This window comes from Hypanus sabinus, unplaced genomic scaffold, assembly GCF_030144855.1.
Source record: "Hypanus sabinus isolate sHypSab1 unplaced genomic scaffold, sHypSab1.hap1 scaffold_217, whole genome shotgun sequence".
NCBI lineage: Eukaryota > Metazoa > Chordata > Chondrichthyes > Myliobatiformes > Dasyatidae > Hypanus > Hypanus sabinus.
Window position 1 is genome coordinate 241958 of NW_026780277.1, and position 14983 is coordinate 256940.

The 14983-nt window shown below is 46.5% G+C and overlaps 1 protein-coding gene across 1 annotated transcript in view; it reads right to left on the reverse strand.

Moving 5' to 3' along the window:
- Positions 1-303: 303 nt before the first annotated feature.
- Positions 304-14983, reverse strand: part of LOC132387748 (NACHT, LRR and PYD domains-containing protein 3-like) — a 376589-nt gene continuing 361909 nt past the window's right edge. The window contains exons 7-13 of the mRNA XM_059960111.1: positions 14697-14863; positions 13616-13787; positions 13454-13519; positions 2909-4646; positions 2228-2314; positions 1904-2071; positions 304-1767 (exon numbers count right to left, since the gene is read on the reverse strand). Coding sequence (XP_059816094.1) covers positions 1680-1767; positions 1904-2071; positions 2228-2314; positions 2909-4646; positions 13454-13519; positions 13616-13787; positions 14697-14863 — 2486 coding nt within the window. The 3' untranslated portion in view covers positions 304-1679. The remainder of the gene's footprint in view (positions 1768-1903; positions 2072-2227; positions 2315-2908; positions 4647-13453; positions 13520-13615; positions 13788-14696; positions 14864-14983) is intronic.

Sequence of the window (14983 nt, forward strand, 5' to 3'; positions counted from 1 at the left end):
GGCAAGACACTCTGGGCTGAATACAGCAACAAACTATGATTTATACAGGGGATCAATCTGCAGTAACGGAGTCCCACCTTTGATTCTGCTATTGAACCAACAAATTACATCACCGGTGTCTCGGGTCCAAAAGCTGTCGGCATGTAACACAAACACATTAATACTATTGGCATTAGCTCACTTAGATCCTTCTGCGTAATTTTACCAAAATGTGCAACGAGACCAGTAAGTGAGCAGTCAGCGGCTCTGCTTACAACTTTTCCACATTTGTCTTGTCAGCGGTCAGAACAGTTCCCATTTTCCAACCTGAACTTTCACTGTGGCTCTCTTCCCACAAGTATTCCGGAATCGATGTTTCCAGCATTTTCGGCACTTTTCACAGTCACGCCTGCTGTTTCCTCTGCAAGTAGAACCGGTTTCCCCTCAGTGTGGACGTGACCCAGGGACACATGAGAACCTTCCCAGTTTCTTTCTGCAGACTTTCAATTAACGTCATTGTTTTTTTTAATATATTCAGCAGATCCGCTTTGGTCGGTCAGACACCAAAACTACCCCAACTCGTCCCACTATGTGCCACCAGATATGAAATATACTCGCTGTACCGACAAGCTGTGTAGTTCTTCATCAGCCCTGGACCACATCAGTGTTTACCTCATTTTGATCAGCTTCCCACTATAATGTTTATTTCCAATAACATGAAGCTCAGAGCTGTGCACGGTTCACTCCATCGCTTAAACCATCTTCCCACATCTGTTGTGCGTGCATGCGCGCATAAATGTCCCTATTACATTTCTTCAAATGTATATGAATAGAATTTCCTGCCCGTGCTGTGGACTTTTAAACCTTAATGACGGGCAAAGCCGCTGTTGAATCCACCTGAGGAACAGTTAGATTTTGAAATATTGTGGAGTTCAATTAGCTGTAGGAATACAATTGGCTGTTCAGGCTGCCACTCGCTGTTTTGTGAGTTATGAGCGCAACCACCAACACGTTTGTCTCTGAGAAATACTGGCATGATTTAACAGAATATATTTTGCCATGTACAGAATCCGCTCCGTATACTGACGTTTTCAACTCCTGCTCTGTCCTTAAGATATCCGTGTCGTTAGCATTCCCCTCCTAGCGGAAAGAAATGCAGGACCGCCAAATAAGGCCAGCTCTCTCTCTGTCCCCCCTCCCTTTCTTTGTGGAGTGTAAGGAGGGGGTGAGTTTCCCAGCAAGGGGGCTGGGTGGAGATGAGATCCTGGGCACCCAGGGTGTGGGGGACAGCATAAACTTCAAATAAAACTTGTCCGAAACGAAGACAGGATGTTACAGTGGTTTATTGATTTCATCGACAAATGTAAATTAATCGATTTGTGAGCTGCTGACGTGCGGGAATAAATAAGCTGGTCCCGACTCACTCACAGTCACACACAATTAACTGACCGGCGACAACCAGGGGCAGTTTGAATAATCAGTCCCATTTCTCACTGTCACTCTGCATCACGGAACTGATGATTATCAAATCACACTTCAGGTCCGTGTCCCAGATCACCGCAGATCCAGGGTCATTTCTGAACCCTTGCGAATTGCTTCTGGAGTGCGGTAAGATAAGGGCGGGAGTTAAGGGGGGGGGGGGGGGGTATCGGCCAAATTGTCTCCATCTTGTGGACGGGTATATTCACACATTCAGACGTTTACAGGTACACTCTCAGTCCGGGTCTAGACTCCTGTAGAGACTCCAGTTCATTCTCCCCAGTCCCACTGAAATTATTCACTGCCAGCCTGAAACGGATGGAAAAATAAAGATGAAAAAGAAACCAGATTATATAACCGTGTCAGTAACAGAGTACTGGGGTACCAGAAAACCCGCGGATCTGATGAAATTTTTATCACATTGAACATTAACACAGACACTCACATGATCTGCTCCAGACTCGGGTGGGTCAGTATGAGCCGGCGGAGAGCAGGGACAGACTGGTCTGTGAGCGGGTTCCATCCCAGGTCCAGCTCTATCAGTGATCGGTTTGTACTGAGAGCGGAGGCGAGATCCTCAGCACCAGAATCTGTAAGTTCGACATGGTTCAGACTGGAAATGAGAGATAGAGTGAGGGTGAAGGACACAGAGAGACAGGGGCTGTACAAATTTCCAGAATTTATCAGTAACACAATTACTGATCACATTAATGTTCAGTGTCAGACACCCAGTGTCTGTAAACACAATCTCCCACAGTCTGGTACTCACTTCAGTGTCTGTATTTTACACTCCGGGTTCCCAAGAGCCGCAGACACCAGTTTCACTCCTGAATCTCCCAGGTCATTCCGCCCAAGACTAAACAGAAACAGACAAATTAATGAATGGGTCTGAAGGAATTTCTCTCACTCGGTTATTTCAGGAAACATTGAACCTTTCAGTAAATCACTGATCAGTGTTCCCATCACTGTCAATGTCCCTCACTGACCAGTTACAGGGGATTCACTGATGTCAGTAATTTAGTCTGTCGGTGTGACCCTGTAAACTCCTCATATTCTGTCTCATTGCGCGATGGTTAGGAAAGTGTTCCTGACCTGTGAGTGGATCGGAAGGGACAGGGTTGAAGGGGAGAAAGTCCCACAGTGAGGAAGATTTGTGAATAGAGAAATGTCAGTGGGAAATGACACCATCTGAGGAAAAGGATGGAAAGACGGGACATGAAGGAGGAAGGGGGATGTGAAAGAGAGATCCCACAGGACGAAGCGGGATGGAGAAGAGAGATTCCACAGCAGGAACGGAGTTGGGGAAGAGACATCTCACAGGAGGAAGGGGGATCGCATTTGTCACAATTCTTCACAATCATATCCACTATAGTTTTACCCAAATCCCTTTACATTGAAACAACACAATGGAACAATTTCACAGTTCAGAGTGAGAGAAAAATTAAGTTACCTCAATACCTGGAACTTGTGCAGCCAGGGTCCCAGCTGCTGGATTCCTTCACACAAAATGTGGCAGTACGACAGGTCGAGACGTTTTATTGTATCACAGAGTTTGACAACATGAGACAGGACCGCGCAGTCAACTGGGATCAGTGTCATTCCACTGAATGAAAGTTCTTCCACAGATCCCAGTGCGGTCTGAGCCAGTTCACGATTCTGAGACTCAAACAGGTAGTGAAATGTGTTCAGGAGCCTCCTTTTACCAGCTTCACTCGATGTGTTCCCACTCTGGCGTTTAACCTCCTCCTTCACCCAGTCCATCACCCGGCAGGTTGTTTCATGAGGAAATGGACCCAGAAACTCCTCCAGACCCCGAGCTGTCATTGGGGAGGAGAGACCAGCAACAAAACGGAGAAATACCTCGAATCGCCCATCTGTCGTGTTGTGGGCTTCAGTGAGGAATTTCAGGATATCCTCGGGATGTATAGTCAGGAATTGTGCGACTGCAGCTGCAAACTCTTGGATGGTGAGGTGTGGGAATGTGTACACCACACACTGGGCAGAATCGTCTCTCCCCAAAAGCTCCATCAGGAACCCAGTCAGAAACTGGAATGGCTGCAGATTGTAGTTGTTGAAATCTCCATCTGTAAACACAGTTCTCTTATCGGACACTCCTCTGAAGGCCATCTGACCAACCCTGAGTAACACATCACGGGGGTTCTCCATCTCACGGCTGTGGTTTTTCAGGATGCTGTAAATATAGTAGGAATACAGTTGGGTGATGGTCTTGGGAATTTGCTGTGGGTCCCTGTCTCTTTGTGTGAAGAAAGGGCCGAGTGCAAGTGCGAGGATCCAGCAGTAGGAGGGGTTGTAGCTCATGGTATACAGGATCTCGTTCTCCTTCACGTGTTTGAAAACAGCTGCCGCCACCGTCTGATCATCAAAATGCTTCATGAAATATTCCTTCCATTGCTCACCAGCAAATCCCAGGATTTCTGCCCAGACCCTGATATCTGCCTTTTCCAATAACTGTAACGCAGTGGGGCGTGTGGTCACCAGCACCGAACACCCTGGGAGCAGCTTGCCCTGGATTAAACTGTACACAATGTCCGACACTTCACACCAGCACTCGGGATCTGGACACTGGTGCTTAGGTTCTGTATCTCTCCATTTATCTGCAAAATAGATTCTGTGTTTGAATTCATCCAAACCATCGAATATGAACAACAATCCCTGTGGGTTCTTCCAGACATCTCTCAGGAAATTCCCAAAGTAAGGATACTGATCCAGAATCAGTTCCCTCAGGTTTGTTCTGCAGTTAATGGAGTTTAACTCCCGGAATTTGAAACTGAAGACAAACTGGAATTGTTGGAATATCTTCCCCGTGGCCCAGTCATAAACAATCTTTTGTACCATTGTTGTTTTCCCAATCCCCGCGACTCCGGCCACTGCTGCTGATATCCCAGATTCGGATTTACTTCGGGAAAAGCTGCTCTGGAATAACTGATCAGTCTGGATTTTTTCCATCTCTCCGTGGAGATGTTTCTCTCTCCAACGCTCGTGGTCTCTGCGTCTTGCCAGCAGCTCATGTTCAACCAGTCTCCGATCTCGAACAGCAGAAATGACGATGAGCTCAGCGTATCGATCAACCAGGTGGAAAACCTTCACCTTCTCCCTCACCAGGATCGTGTTCACTCTCAGTGTTTCAGTTTGTGCCCGCAGAGTCTCCTTGTGTTTCTGTTGAACATCTTCAATGGGAACAGACAGTGTTCAAACTGTTAGATGTCTCAACTCAGAACTCATTATTTAAGCACACAAGAGTGAGCCCAAAGCTATTGCATTAGTTGAATTAATCAATGAATGTCCGTACAGTAAAGTAAATTTGCATAACAGTCCCCTGACTGAACAGAGAGGCCTGGTCTGGATAAACACATGGTCATCATATTTCCATATTAACTGTGCTGTGAAGATGAGAATTTCCCTGGTAGTTTACTGACCCCCGACTGTCCCGTACTGGACACCCTCTCACTACAGCCACAGATATCACTGTTCATGTGGAAGAAACTTTTAATCCCCATTGTTGAAGAGGTGTGTGTGGAGATAGAGAAAAGGGACGTTGGCATTCTGTCAAAGGAACAGGTCGGGGAATCACAGCTCCCCCCTCCCCTCTCAACATCACTGATTCAAAATGCAAAGAAGTATATTCGCTGATCAGCATCTGCTCTGTGGCTGGGTGGCTGGGGGAGAAAATGTCTTGTTCAGGAGATTGAGACAGTCAGCATTTTGACACAAACCACAGACAATCCACCCACCCCCCACTTCCATCATCACAGATGATGCTCAGCTCACTGGGTTCGTCCAGAAAATGGTTCGAGACGGCAGATCTGCAGTACCGGGTCTCTTAAAGAGTCTGTGTTGTAAATGCTCAACAGATCCAAGATTGAATATACACGAGTGTAAAGGAGAAGGAAATAATTGTTATTCTGGCTCTGATGAAGCTCAAACTCAGATAGTGTATGCAATGGAAAACTCAGTATTTTTTTTTCAATCGTTCTGGTGGTGGGGTGCGGTTGTTAGTTGTGGATGTGTTGATCTGTCTTACTGCTTGAGGAAAGTAACTGATTTTGAGTCTGGTGGTCCTGCTGTGGATGCTATGTAGCTTCCTCCCTCATGGGGCGGGGCAAACAGCCCATAGGCAGGATAGGTGGGATCCTTCCTAACGCTGCTGGCCCTTTTCCAGAGCCGTTCTGTATATACGTCCCTGATGAGAGCTGGGATGGGGGTGCCGGTGATACGTTTGGACAGTTTTGACTACCCGTTGTCCTGTTAGCCACAGTTATGCAGCATGTTGGCCTGCCCTCTGCATCACAGCTGTCGAAGGACGCTAATGTAGATGTGAGTACAGGTCAGCCAACGTCTGTGGAAACGGGAGAGACCACTGGTCTATGGCTTTAAATACACGTTTGAAAACCATGTTGTTTACAGCTCGGGAGTTAAAGAGAGCAGAGACCGAGGAATTTTGGTAGCAGCCAGCATGAAGTCTCATTACACTGTGATGTTTAAGCATTTTCCTCATTTAGATAATAGTCCACCCTATTGTTTCTCTTGCCAAAATGCATTATCATTCATTCCCCAACATTGTAATCCATTTGCGACACTCTTCCAATTCGTCGAAGTTTTGCTGCAATCGCATTGCTTCCTCAGCACTATCTGCCCCTTCGCCAATTTTTGTATCATCAACAAATGCGGTCAGTAAAGGAGCCCAGCAGAAGCAACTGATTGGGCAACCAAGGTCAAGTGACCAAGCGGTTTTGAAAGACTGATACCAATAAATAGAGGGGTAGCTCAAGTGGAGCGGCCAGTGCAAAGCTGCCAGTAGAGGTCTGGAGCTTTGGGGCTTTGACTCATGGAGCGGCCTTGTCGAGGGTAGAGCCTTGTGAGGGAACTGCGAGTCTTTGGCTTGAGAGATTTTGGCAGTTTGACTGTGCAATCAAGTCAATTACGATTTGAATATCTTAACAGAAAGCAGTTAATTAGATAATTCAAGATTTGAATAGCTCAGAATCAGCAGAAAGCAGCTGATTGAGCAATCGAGCTCAGGTGACCAAGCAGCTTGAAAAACTCAGACAAATAAATAGAGGGGTAGCTCAAGCGGAGCGGCCAGTAAAGGAGTTGAGCTTTGCGGCTTTGACTCGGGGAGCAGCCTTGTTGAGGAAAGGTCCTTGTGAGGAAAGAGCGAGTCTTTGGCGAGGAAGCTGAGGGAGGAGACTACGCCACAGTTGGTGAGGGTGAGAGGTGGTGAAGAGATGACAGGTAAATTGGTTCAGTGTGATGCTTGCCTGATGTGGGTGGTCAGGGACACTGATGGTGTTTCCGGCTGCTACAACTGTGAAAAGCGTGTCCAGGTTCAGATCCTGAAAGACCGTGTTAGGGCACTGGAGAGGCAACTGGATGACCTCAGGTTCATCCAGGAAAAACGTGAGTTTTCTGGACAGGACCTACAGTGAAATCGTTACATCCGAAGATAACGGGGGCGACGATGAGGAAGAGATGGAAGCTTGAAGTACAGGAGACCCCGGGGGATGTGCCTCTTGAAATCATGTTCACCCTCTTGGAAGCTTGGGACAGAAGACACTGCCAGTCTGAGAGGTGGACGGGTCTGCGAGTCAAAAATTGGCACTGAAGCAAAGCCAAAGAGACAGACGACTGGCAGAGCTGTGGGTTTTAGATTCTTAGACCACTTGGATCAGTTTCGGGGTAAGGATGAATTGTACAAAAGGGACGGGTTGCACATTAGCAGTCAGGGGACCAGCATTCTGGCAGGCAGGTTTGCCACTGCAACACGCGTGTGCTTAAACTAATAAGTGTGGGGAGGAGACGAACTGGAAATATAAGGATGGAGTTAAAGGGAAAGAGTGAATAAGAAAAGTTAAGAAAGACATCAGAATTTACGGGGCAGAAAGCTCAGGAGGGGATCGGAGAGTATGGCCAAGTGCAATAGGACCAATGTGACAAGAAGGGGAGTAATGGATTAAAAATATTATATATAGATGTGCTTGAATTTCAGTTGGAAGTTGGTAAGTATGATGTTGTAGGAATAACAGAGACATGGCTGCAAGAGGACCAGGGCAGGGAAATGAATATTCAAGGATATACATCCTATCGGAAGGACAGACAGGTGGGCAGACGGGGTGGGGTGGCTCTGCTGGTGAGGAATGAAATACAGTCCCTTGCAAGGAGTGACATAGAATCAGGAGATGCAGAGTCAGTATGGGTAGAACTGAGAAATTGTAAGGGCAAAAAGACCCTAATGGGAGTTATCTACCGACCCCCAAATAGTAGCCTGGATATAGGGTGCAAGTTGAATAAAGATCTAAAATTAGCATGTTGCAAAGGTAATACTACAGTTGTAATGGGGGATTTCAACGTACAGGTAGACTGGGAAAATCAGATTGGTACTGGACCCCAAGAAAGGGAGTTGGTGGAGGGCCTCTAGATGGATTCGCAGAGCAGCTTGTGCTGGAGCCTACCAGGGAGAAGGCAATTCTGGATGTAGTGTTGTGTAATGAACCGGATTTGATAAGGGAACTCTAGGTAAAGGAGCCATTAGGAGGTTGTGACAATAATATGTTAAGTTTTAATCTACAATTTGAGAGGGAGCAGCAGGATCAGTGATTCTCACCGTGGCTAACAAGGGAAGTCAAGGAGAGTATAAAATATAAGAGAGAAGAAGTATAACATAGCAAAGATGAGCGGGAAGCCAGAGCACTGGGAACATTTAAAGAACAATAAAAGATTACTAAAAAAGGCAATATGCGGAGACTATAAAGGAGGATAGTAAAAGCTTCTTTAGGTATGTGAAGAGGAAAAAGTTAGTTAAAACTAAAGTTGGGCCCTTGAAGGCAGAAACAGGTGAATTTACTATGAAGAGTGAGCAAATGTCAGACGAGTTGAACAGATACTGTGGATCTGTCCTCACTAGGGAAGACACAGACAATCTCCCAAATATAATAGTGGCCAGAGGACATAGGATAATGGAGGGACTGAAGGAAATTCACATTATGCAGAAAAAGGTGTTGGGTAGTCTGATGGGACTGAAGGCTGATAAATCCCCAGGGCCTTATGATCTGCATCCCAGGGTACTTAAGGAGGTGGCTCTAGAAATCGTGGACGCATTGGTAATTATTTTCCAATGTTCTATAGATTCAGGATCGGTTCCTGAGAATTGGAGGATAGCTAAAGTTACCCCGCTTTTTAACAAAGAGGGGAGAGAGAAAACAGGGAATGATAGACCAGTTAGCCAGACATCAGTGGTAGGGAAGATGCTGGAGTCAATTATAAAAGATGAAATAACGGCACATGTGGATAGCAGTAACAGGATCCGAGTCAGCATGTATTTACGAAGGGGATATCATGCTTGACTGATCTTCTGAAATTTTTTGAGGATCTAACTATGAAAATGGACAAGAAAGAGCCAGTGGATGTAGTGTACCTGGACTTATAGAAAGCCTTTGATAAGGTTCCATATAGGAGATTAGTGGGCAAATTAAAACACATGGTATTGGGGGTAGGGTATTTACATGGATAGAAAATTGATTGGCAGTCAGGAAACAAAGAGCAGGGATTAATGGGTACTTTTCAGAATGGCAGACAGTGACTCGTCGGGTACCACAAGGGTTGGTGCTGGGACCGCAGCTATTTACAAAATACATTACTGATTTAGATGAAGGGATTAAAAGAAACATTGGCTAATTTGCAGATGACACAAAGCTGGGTGGTGGTGTAAAATATGAGGAGGATAGACTCCAACGCTTCAATCACTTAGGTTAGGCAAACTGGCCTGTAATTCCACAAACAAGAGAGAATCTGCAGATGCTGGAAATCCAAGCAACACACACAAAATGTTGGAGGGACTCAGCAGGCCAGACAGCAGCTGTGGAACAGCTGACGTTTTCTTTCGAGATCCTTCGGCAGGACTGGAGACAAAAAGCTGAGGAGTAGATTCGGAAGGTGGAGGGGGAGGGGGCGGATGGAGAGTGAAGTGACAGGTGACAGGTGAAACTTGGAGGGGAGGGGATGAAGCAAAGTGTATGAAGTTGATTCTTGATAGAGACAGGAGGCCATGGAAGCAAGAAAAAGGTGGGGAGGGACACCAGAGGGAGGCGATGGACAGGCGAGGGGATAACATGTGAGACGTACGAGGGCATGGGGAACGGTGAAGGGGGAGAGGAAGCCTTTCTGGAATCTTAAGAAATTGATATTCATGCCATCAGGTTGGACGCTGCTCAAAAGGTGTTGTTCCTCCAACCCGAGTGTGGCATTATCCTGACGGTGCAGGATGTCATGGACTGACGTATCGGAATGGGAATGGGAAGTGGAAATAAAATGGGTGGCCACTGGGAGATCACGCTTGTTCTGGCGGACACAGTGCAGACGCTCGGCACTGGTTTCATCGAAAGACAACAGACCATACCGAGATCAACTACGCCTCCCTCTTTTGCTCTCTCCACCCACTATTTTCCTTTCTTCCATGCCTTCTGTCTCTTTTACTAACCAACTTCCTCGCTCTTTGCTCATCCCTCCTCCTCCAAATTTCACCTATCGCCTGGCATTTCTCTCTCCCCTCCCACCCCGCCCGCCAGCTTTCAAATCGACTCCTCAGCGTTTTAGCTCCAGTCCCATCGAATGTTCTCAGCCCGAAACGTTTACTCTACTTTCTCCATAGATGTGCTGAGTTTCTCCATCATTTTCTGTGTGATAGACTATAACTTATTTCTTTTGTCTTCATCCCTTCTTTATGCTTCTTTTTGTTACCTATTGTTAGATTTTAGAAGCTTCCAAATCAACCAGCTTTCCTCTCACTTCTGCTACATTATATTGCGTTTCCTATTCTATTATGCAGTCCCTAGCTGCCTCATAAGGGATCATTACAATAATCTCCCTGATAAGATCTGATCTCAGTGTGTCAGGGATCTGTAGGGTCTCACAGAGTACTGGGAACCTGTCAGAGCTGTGTGGAGACTCACAGTGCATCAGGACCTTGCCAAGGTTCTGTGGTGTCTAAAGGCGTGACTGGACCCTGTCAGGGGTGTTAGAGGCTTCACAATGTGTCAGAACCCTGTCAGTGGTGAGTGGTGTCTCATGGTGTGTTGGGACACTGTCTGAGGTGTGTGGGGTCCCACAGTATGTCAGGACCCTGTCATTAGTGGGTGGGGATTCACAGTGTGTCCGGACCCTGTCAGGGGTATGAGCTGTCTGACAGTGTGTCAGGAACCAGTCAGGTGTGTGTGGGGATTCAGTGTATCAGGATGCTTTCTGAGGTGTGTGGGGGTCTCCTAGTGTACCTGGAACCTGTCAGGTCTGTGTGGGGTCTCCCAGTGAGTCAGGAATCTGCGAGGGGTGTGTGGGGTGTCTGTGTCGGAACCCTGTCAGGGGTGTGTGGGGTCTCACAGCGTGACAGGATCCTGTCAGTAGTGCGTGGGTCTCTCTATGTATCAGCAACTTGCTGGGTGTCCGTGTGGTCTCACTGTGTGTCAGGACCCTGCCAGGTGTTTGTGGGGTCTCACAGTGTGTCAGGACCCTGTCATTAGTGGGTGGGGATTCACAATGTGTCCGAACCCTGTCAGGGGTGTGTGGTCTCACAGTATGTCAGGACCATGTCATTAGTGGGTGGGGATTCACAATGTGTCAGGACCCTGTCAGGGGTGTGTGTGGTCCCACAGTATGCCCAGAACCTGTCAGGGTTGTCTGGTGTCTGGCTGTGTGTCAGGACCTGCCAGCGATGAGTGTGGTCTCAAAGTGTGTCAGGACCCTGCTCGCGATATATGGGGTCTCACAGAGTTTCTGGACCATGCCAGCGAACTGTGAGGTCTCATAATGTGAGAAGACCTTACCACAGTGTGTCATGACCGTGTCTGGGGTGCGTGGGGTCTCACAGTGTGTCAGGACCATGTCAGAGATGTGTGGGGTCTCACAGTGTGTCAGGACCGTTTCTGGGGTGTGTGGGGTCTCAAACTGTGTCAGAACCCTGTCAGAGGTTGTGTGCCGTCTCGCAGTGTGTCTGAACCCTGTCAGGGGTGTGTGGGGTCTCCATTCAAAGTGTTCGGCTGTAATTGGAAGCGTAGGAAAACATTAATTGTAGACATATTTTCTTTAGAGAATATGACAGTGGTAGAAATGGTGTTCTTCAATAATCATGGAGAGATTCTGTTTCATGTACAGAAATGGCTGTAGGAATTTCACTGTCGTGTTTGTTCCCTCAGCAAACAACATGAGGAATAGTAAACGAAAAGGTTGTAGCGATTTACCAAACCCATGGTGCAGAGAAACTGAGGGGTTTCATTGATATGATGTGGACTGGAACAGCATTAACAGAGGTGAGTAGTTTGTAAACATCCTGATTCATCTCACTCTGGTCCCATATTTAAATTATCATCTTTGGAATTTGTTCTTGTAATTGAGAGAGACAGAACAAGGGTTCTGGCCGAGGTTCCTTATATTTCTGTTGAGAGCTTTGAATAATCAGGTAAAACATGGGCTGATGCAATATTAATAAGTTTTGTGATGTTTGTCTTTCCTAAGCTCTCTCCTCTGTTAAATGTGCAGTTGAGTGATCTAACTCAGTCTGCAGTGATGAAGCCTCACAATGTCTTGAGCCCAGGAACTGCCCCGGGCTCCGTTTTCACAGTCATGATGGGCCTATAGATGCAGTGAGCTTTCCATCCAGACGGTCATAGTTTAACTAATTGCAATATTATTTAGAGATATTTTCAGTCATTTTCACCTTCCTTGCTGCGATCCCATAACCCTTGGTTTCTCTGTCCTAATTCCCATCTCTCACCCTTCCACAGTGTCCAGCGCACAACACCAGCAGACAGGAATTCCAGCTTCTGTGGACTGAGCTGAGGAATATGTCCCCCAATCTCACCCTCTCTAACACCGTAGCAGTGTTTGCACTAGGGGGTGTAGATGTGAACACAATGTGTTCACATTCTGCTCTGTGGTTGAACAGACCAGTTGGGATGTCACCTGATTTTCTAATTAAAGTGTTGCGATTGTTACTATTCTGTGACTGGAACTCTAAGAAAAGATAATCTGCTGGGGGAAGTTTAGAAAACGGTTAAGAAAGAGTCTGTTCAGGAGAGGGCCATGGCTGTCAAGAGAAGATTTTGGCATCTTGTGTGAAGAAATATAAGTTTTTAATTCCATTTTCCATATCCCCCTCTCCCTTTCTCCACGTAGACTCTTGTAGGCCCTGGAGCGGTGTGAACAATTTCCTCAAACTCGCCAGCTCTCTGCCTCTTTCCTCAAAATGACATTTGAAAACATTTGCTCTAAGAAACATGCTTCCATGTGTCTCACTGTGTTCTCTGTCACAGTGCCCATATTTACCTGGTCAGATCCCTGTGGCTCAACAACCTAACCGCCGTACGCAAATTACAACCGTTGGTGGAAACAGAGGTCAAGTTTCAACTTAATGAACTCTGCTCTGGGCTATTGCATACCGCCCCACTACCGGAGGGATGTTGAGGCTTTAGAGAGGGAGCAGAAGAGGTTTACCGGGATGCTGCCTGGATCAGAGGGCATGTGCTATGATGAGAGGCTGGATGAAGTTAGATTGTTTGCTCTGGATCGTCGGAGACCGAGGGGAGCTCTGACACAGGTTGAGAATATTATGAGAGGCAGAGATAGAGTGGACAGCGATCACCAGTTTGTCGCGGTTGAAATGTCTATTACCAGAGGGAATGTATTGAAGGTGAGATGCTGTAGAATGAAGCAGGATGTGAGGGAGAGCTTTTTTATTCATCAGAGAGCCGTGGCTGCATGGACCGCACTGCCCGGTAAGGTGATAAAGACAAATTATTAGAAGCTTTTTAGAGACGTTTGGATATACACATGGATGTAAGGAAGATGGAGGAGTATGGACATGGTGCAGGAAGGAGAGATTAGAGTTCGGCTATGTAGATTTACCTCTCAGCTGGTTCGGCACAATATTATATGACTAATGACCTATTCCTCTGTTATACTCTTCAATGTTCAATGCACGTTCACTTACCTTTCAGCTCACTGAGAACCTTGATTAAACCTTGAGCAGGATTTGATCGATGGGAGGGATCACAACCTGTTTGAATTTAAACACATTGAGGGAATGATGTGTAAAATTTTAAAGTGTGCTATATTCAATCCAAATTTGAATTAATCTCTGATATTTTCTCACCATATATCTGTATTTCGTTCAGTATTTTGTCCAACATTGGAACATCATTCCACATTTCCACAAAGGTTTCCCACATCACCCTCTGGGCACGGGAGCCTTTCTCCATCACCAGGCTCAGGAGGAGTTTAGAACTGTCCGCCCGCTCTCCCTTATCAGCGAGATCAGAAATTTTCTGTGAAGAGTAACAGTGAACATATTGGCGACTGACAGATTCACACAGAGAATGAGAAGTAAATGATGTGTTGTGTAACGGGATCAGACTGAGCAGTCACCCGGACGGGTGCCGATCCTGTCTGGACATGGAGTGTACACTCTGAGTGCAGAGCACAGGGAGGGACATTCACTGTGAACCTGGTCCACCAGTCAATGAGATCCTGGCTGGTCTGTGACCGCTTCATTGACGTGGCTCCAATTCCATAAATAATCCCTCACTGGATTTGACGGTGTAAAACAGACACCATAAAATAACGATCACAGAGGAAGAAATAAAACTGGATGATTTTATTTTATATAACAGAATGAACAGCCTCAGAGAAGTTGCAGAACTTATGATGTGATTCATTTCCTCAGTCCGCCAGTGTCTAAAATGACAGCGGATTACTGGGTGACATCTGACACCTTTCACTTCCCTTTTCCAGTAGAGGTTTTCTCAGTGATTACACGTTACAACATGGCAATGTTCCCCGATTCACACTGCATGGAGTCACAGATTGTAACAGAATTATCTCCACCCAGAACTGAACACACCCAGGCTCCTGTGGCATTCACTGATGATGTTCCGGTTCTCACTGACATCCTGCCGTCACTCTGTACATTCTTCACAGATTGAAACTTCCTGTCATATTTGCAATTAATGCTGTTACTTGCTCAACTCACTCTGAACATCGAGCAGCTCCCTACCAGTCCGTGGGTTCTTTTCACCTCTTTCCATCTCTGGTACAGATTCACATGTTCCGGATTGTATGTGGAGTATTTATTTCCCAGTTGTTCTTTTATCTAATTTCATATCCGTTGAGTCAGTTCCAACAGCCATCAGTCCTGTGATGTGGGAAAATTCAAACCCATTCTCCCTCCCACTCACCCGATGTTCCTCTCCGCTGAACTGTTTCTCAGCCTTTAACGCCAGGCTCACTCCGTGAACCCGTCCTTCCATCGCCTGCTCCAGCCTGTCCCGGTAGAAGTCTGTCAACTGCAGCAGCTGGAAATCATCCCAGCTTGCCAGGAGCTCGGTGATCACTGAGCCCGGACCTGTGAAGGAACATGAGGAGCATTAAAGAAATTACGGACCTCATACTGGACAGTAACTTTATCGTTGGAACCTAAAGATCACCAAACACAGTCCGAAATATATGTATATGGGGATGGGGA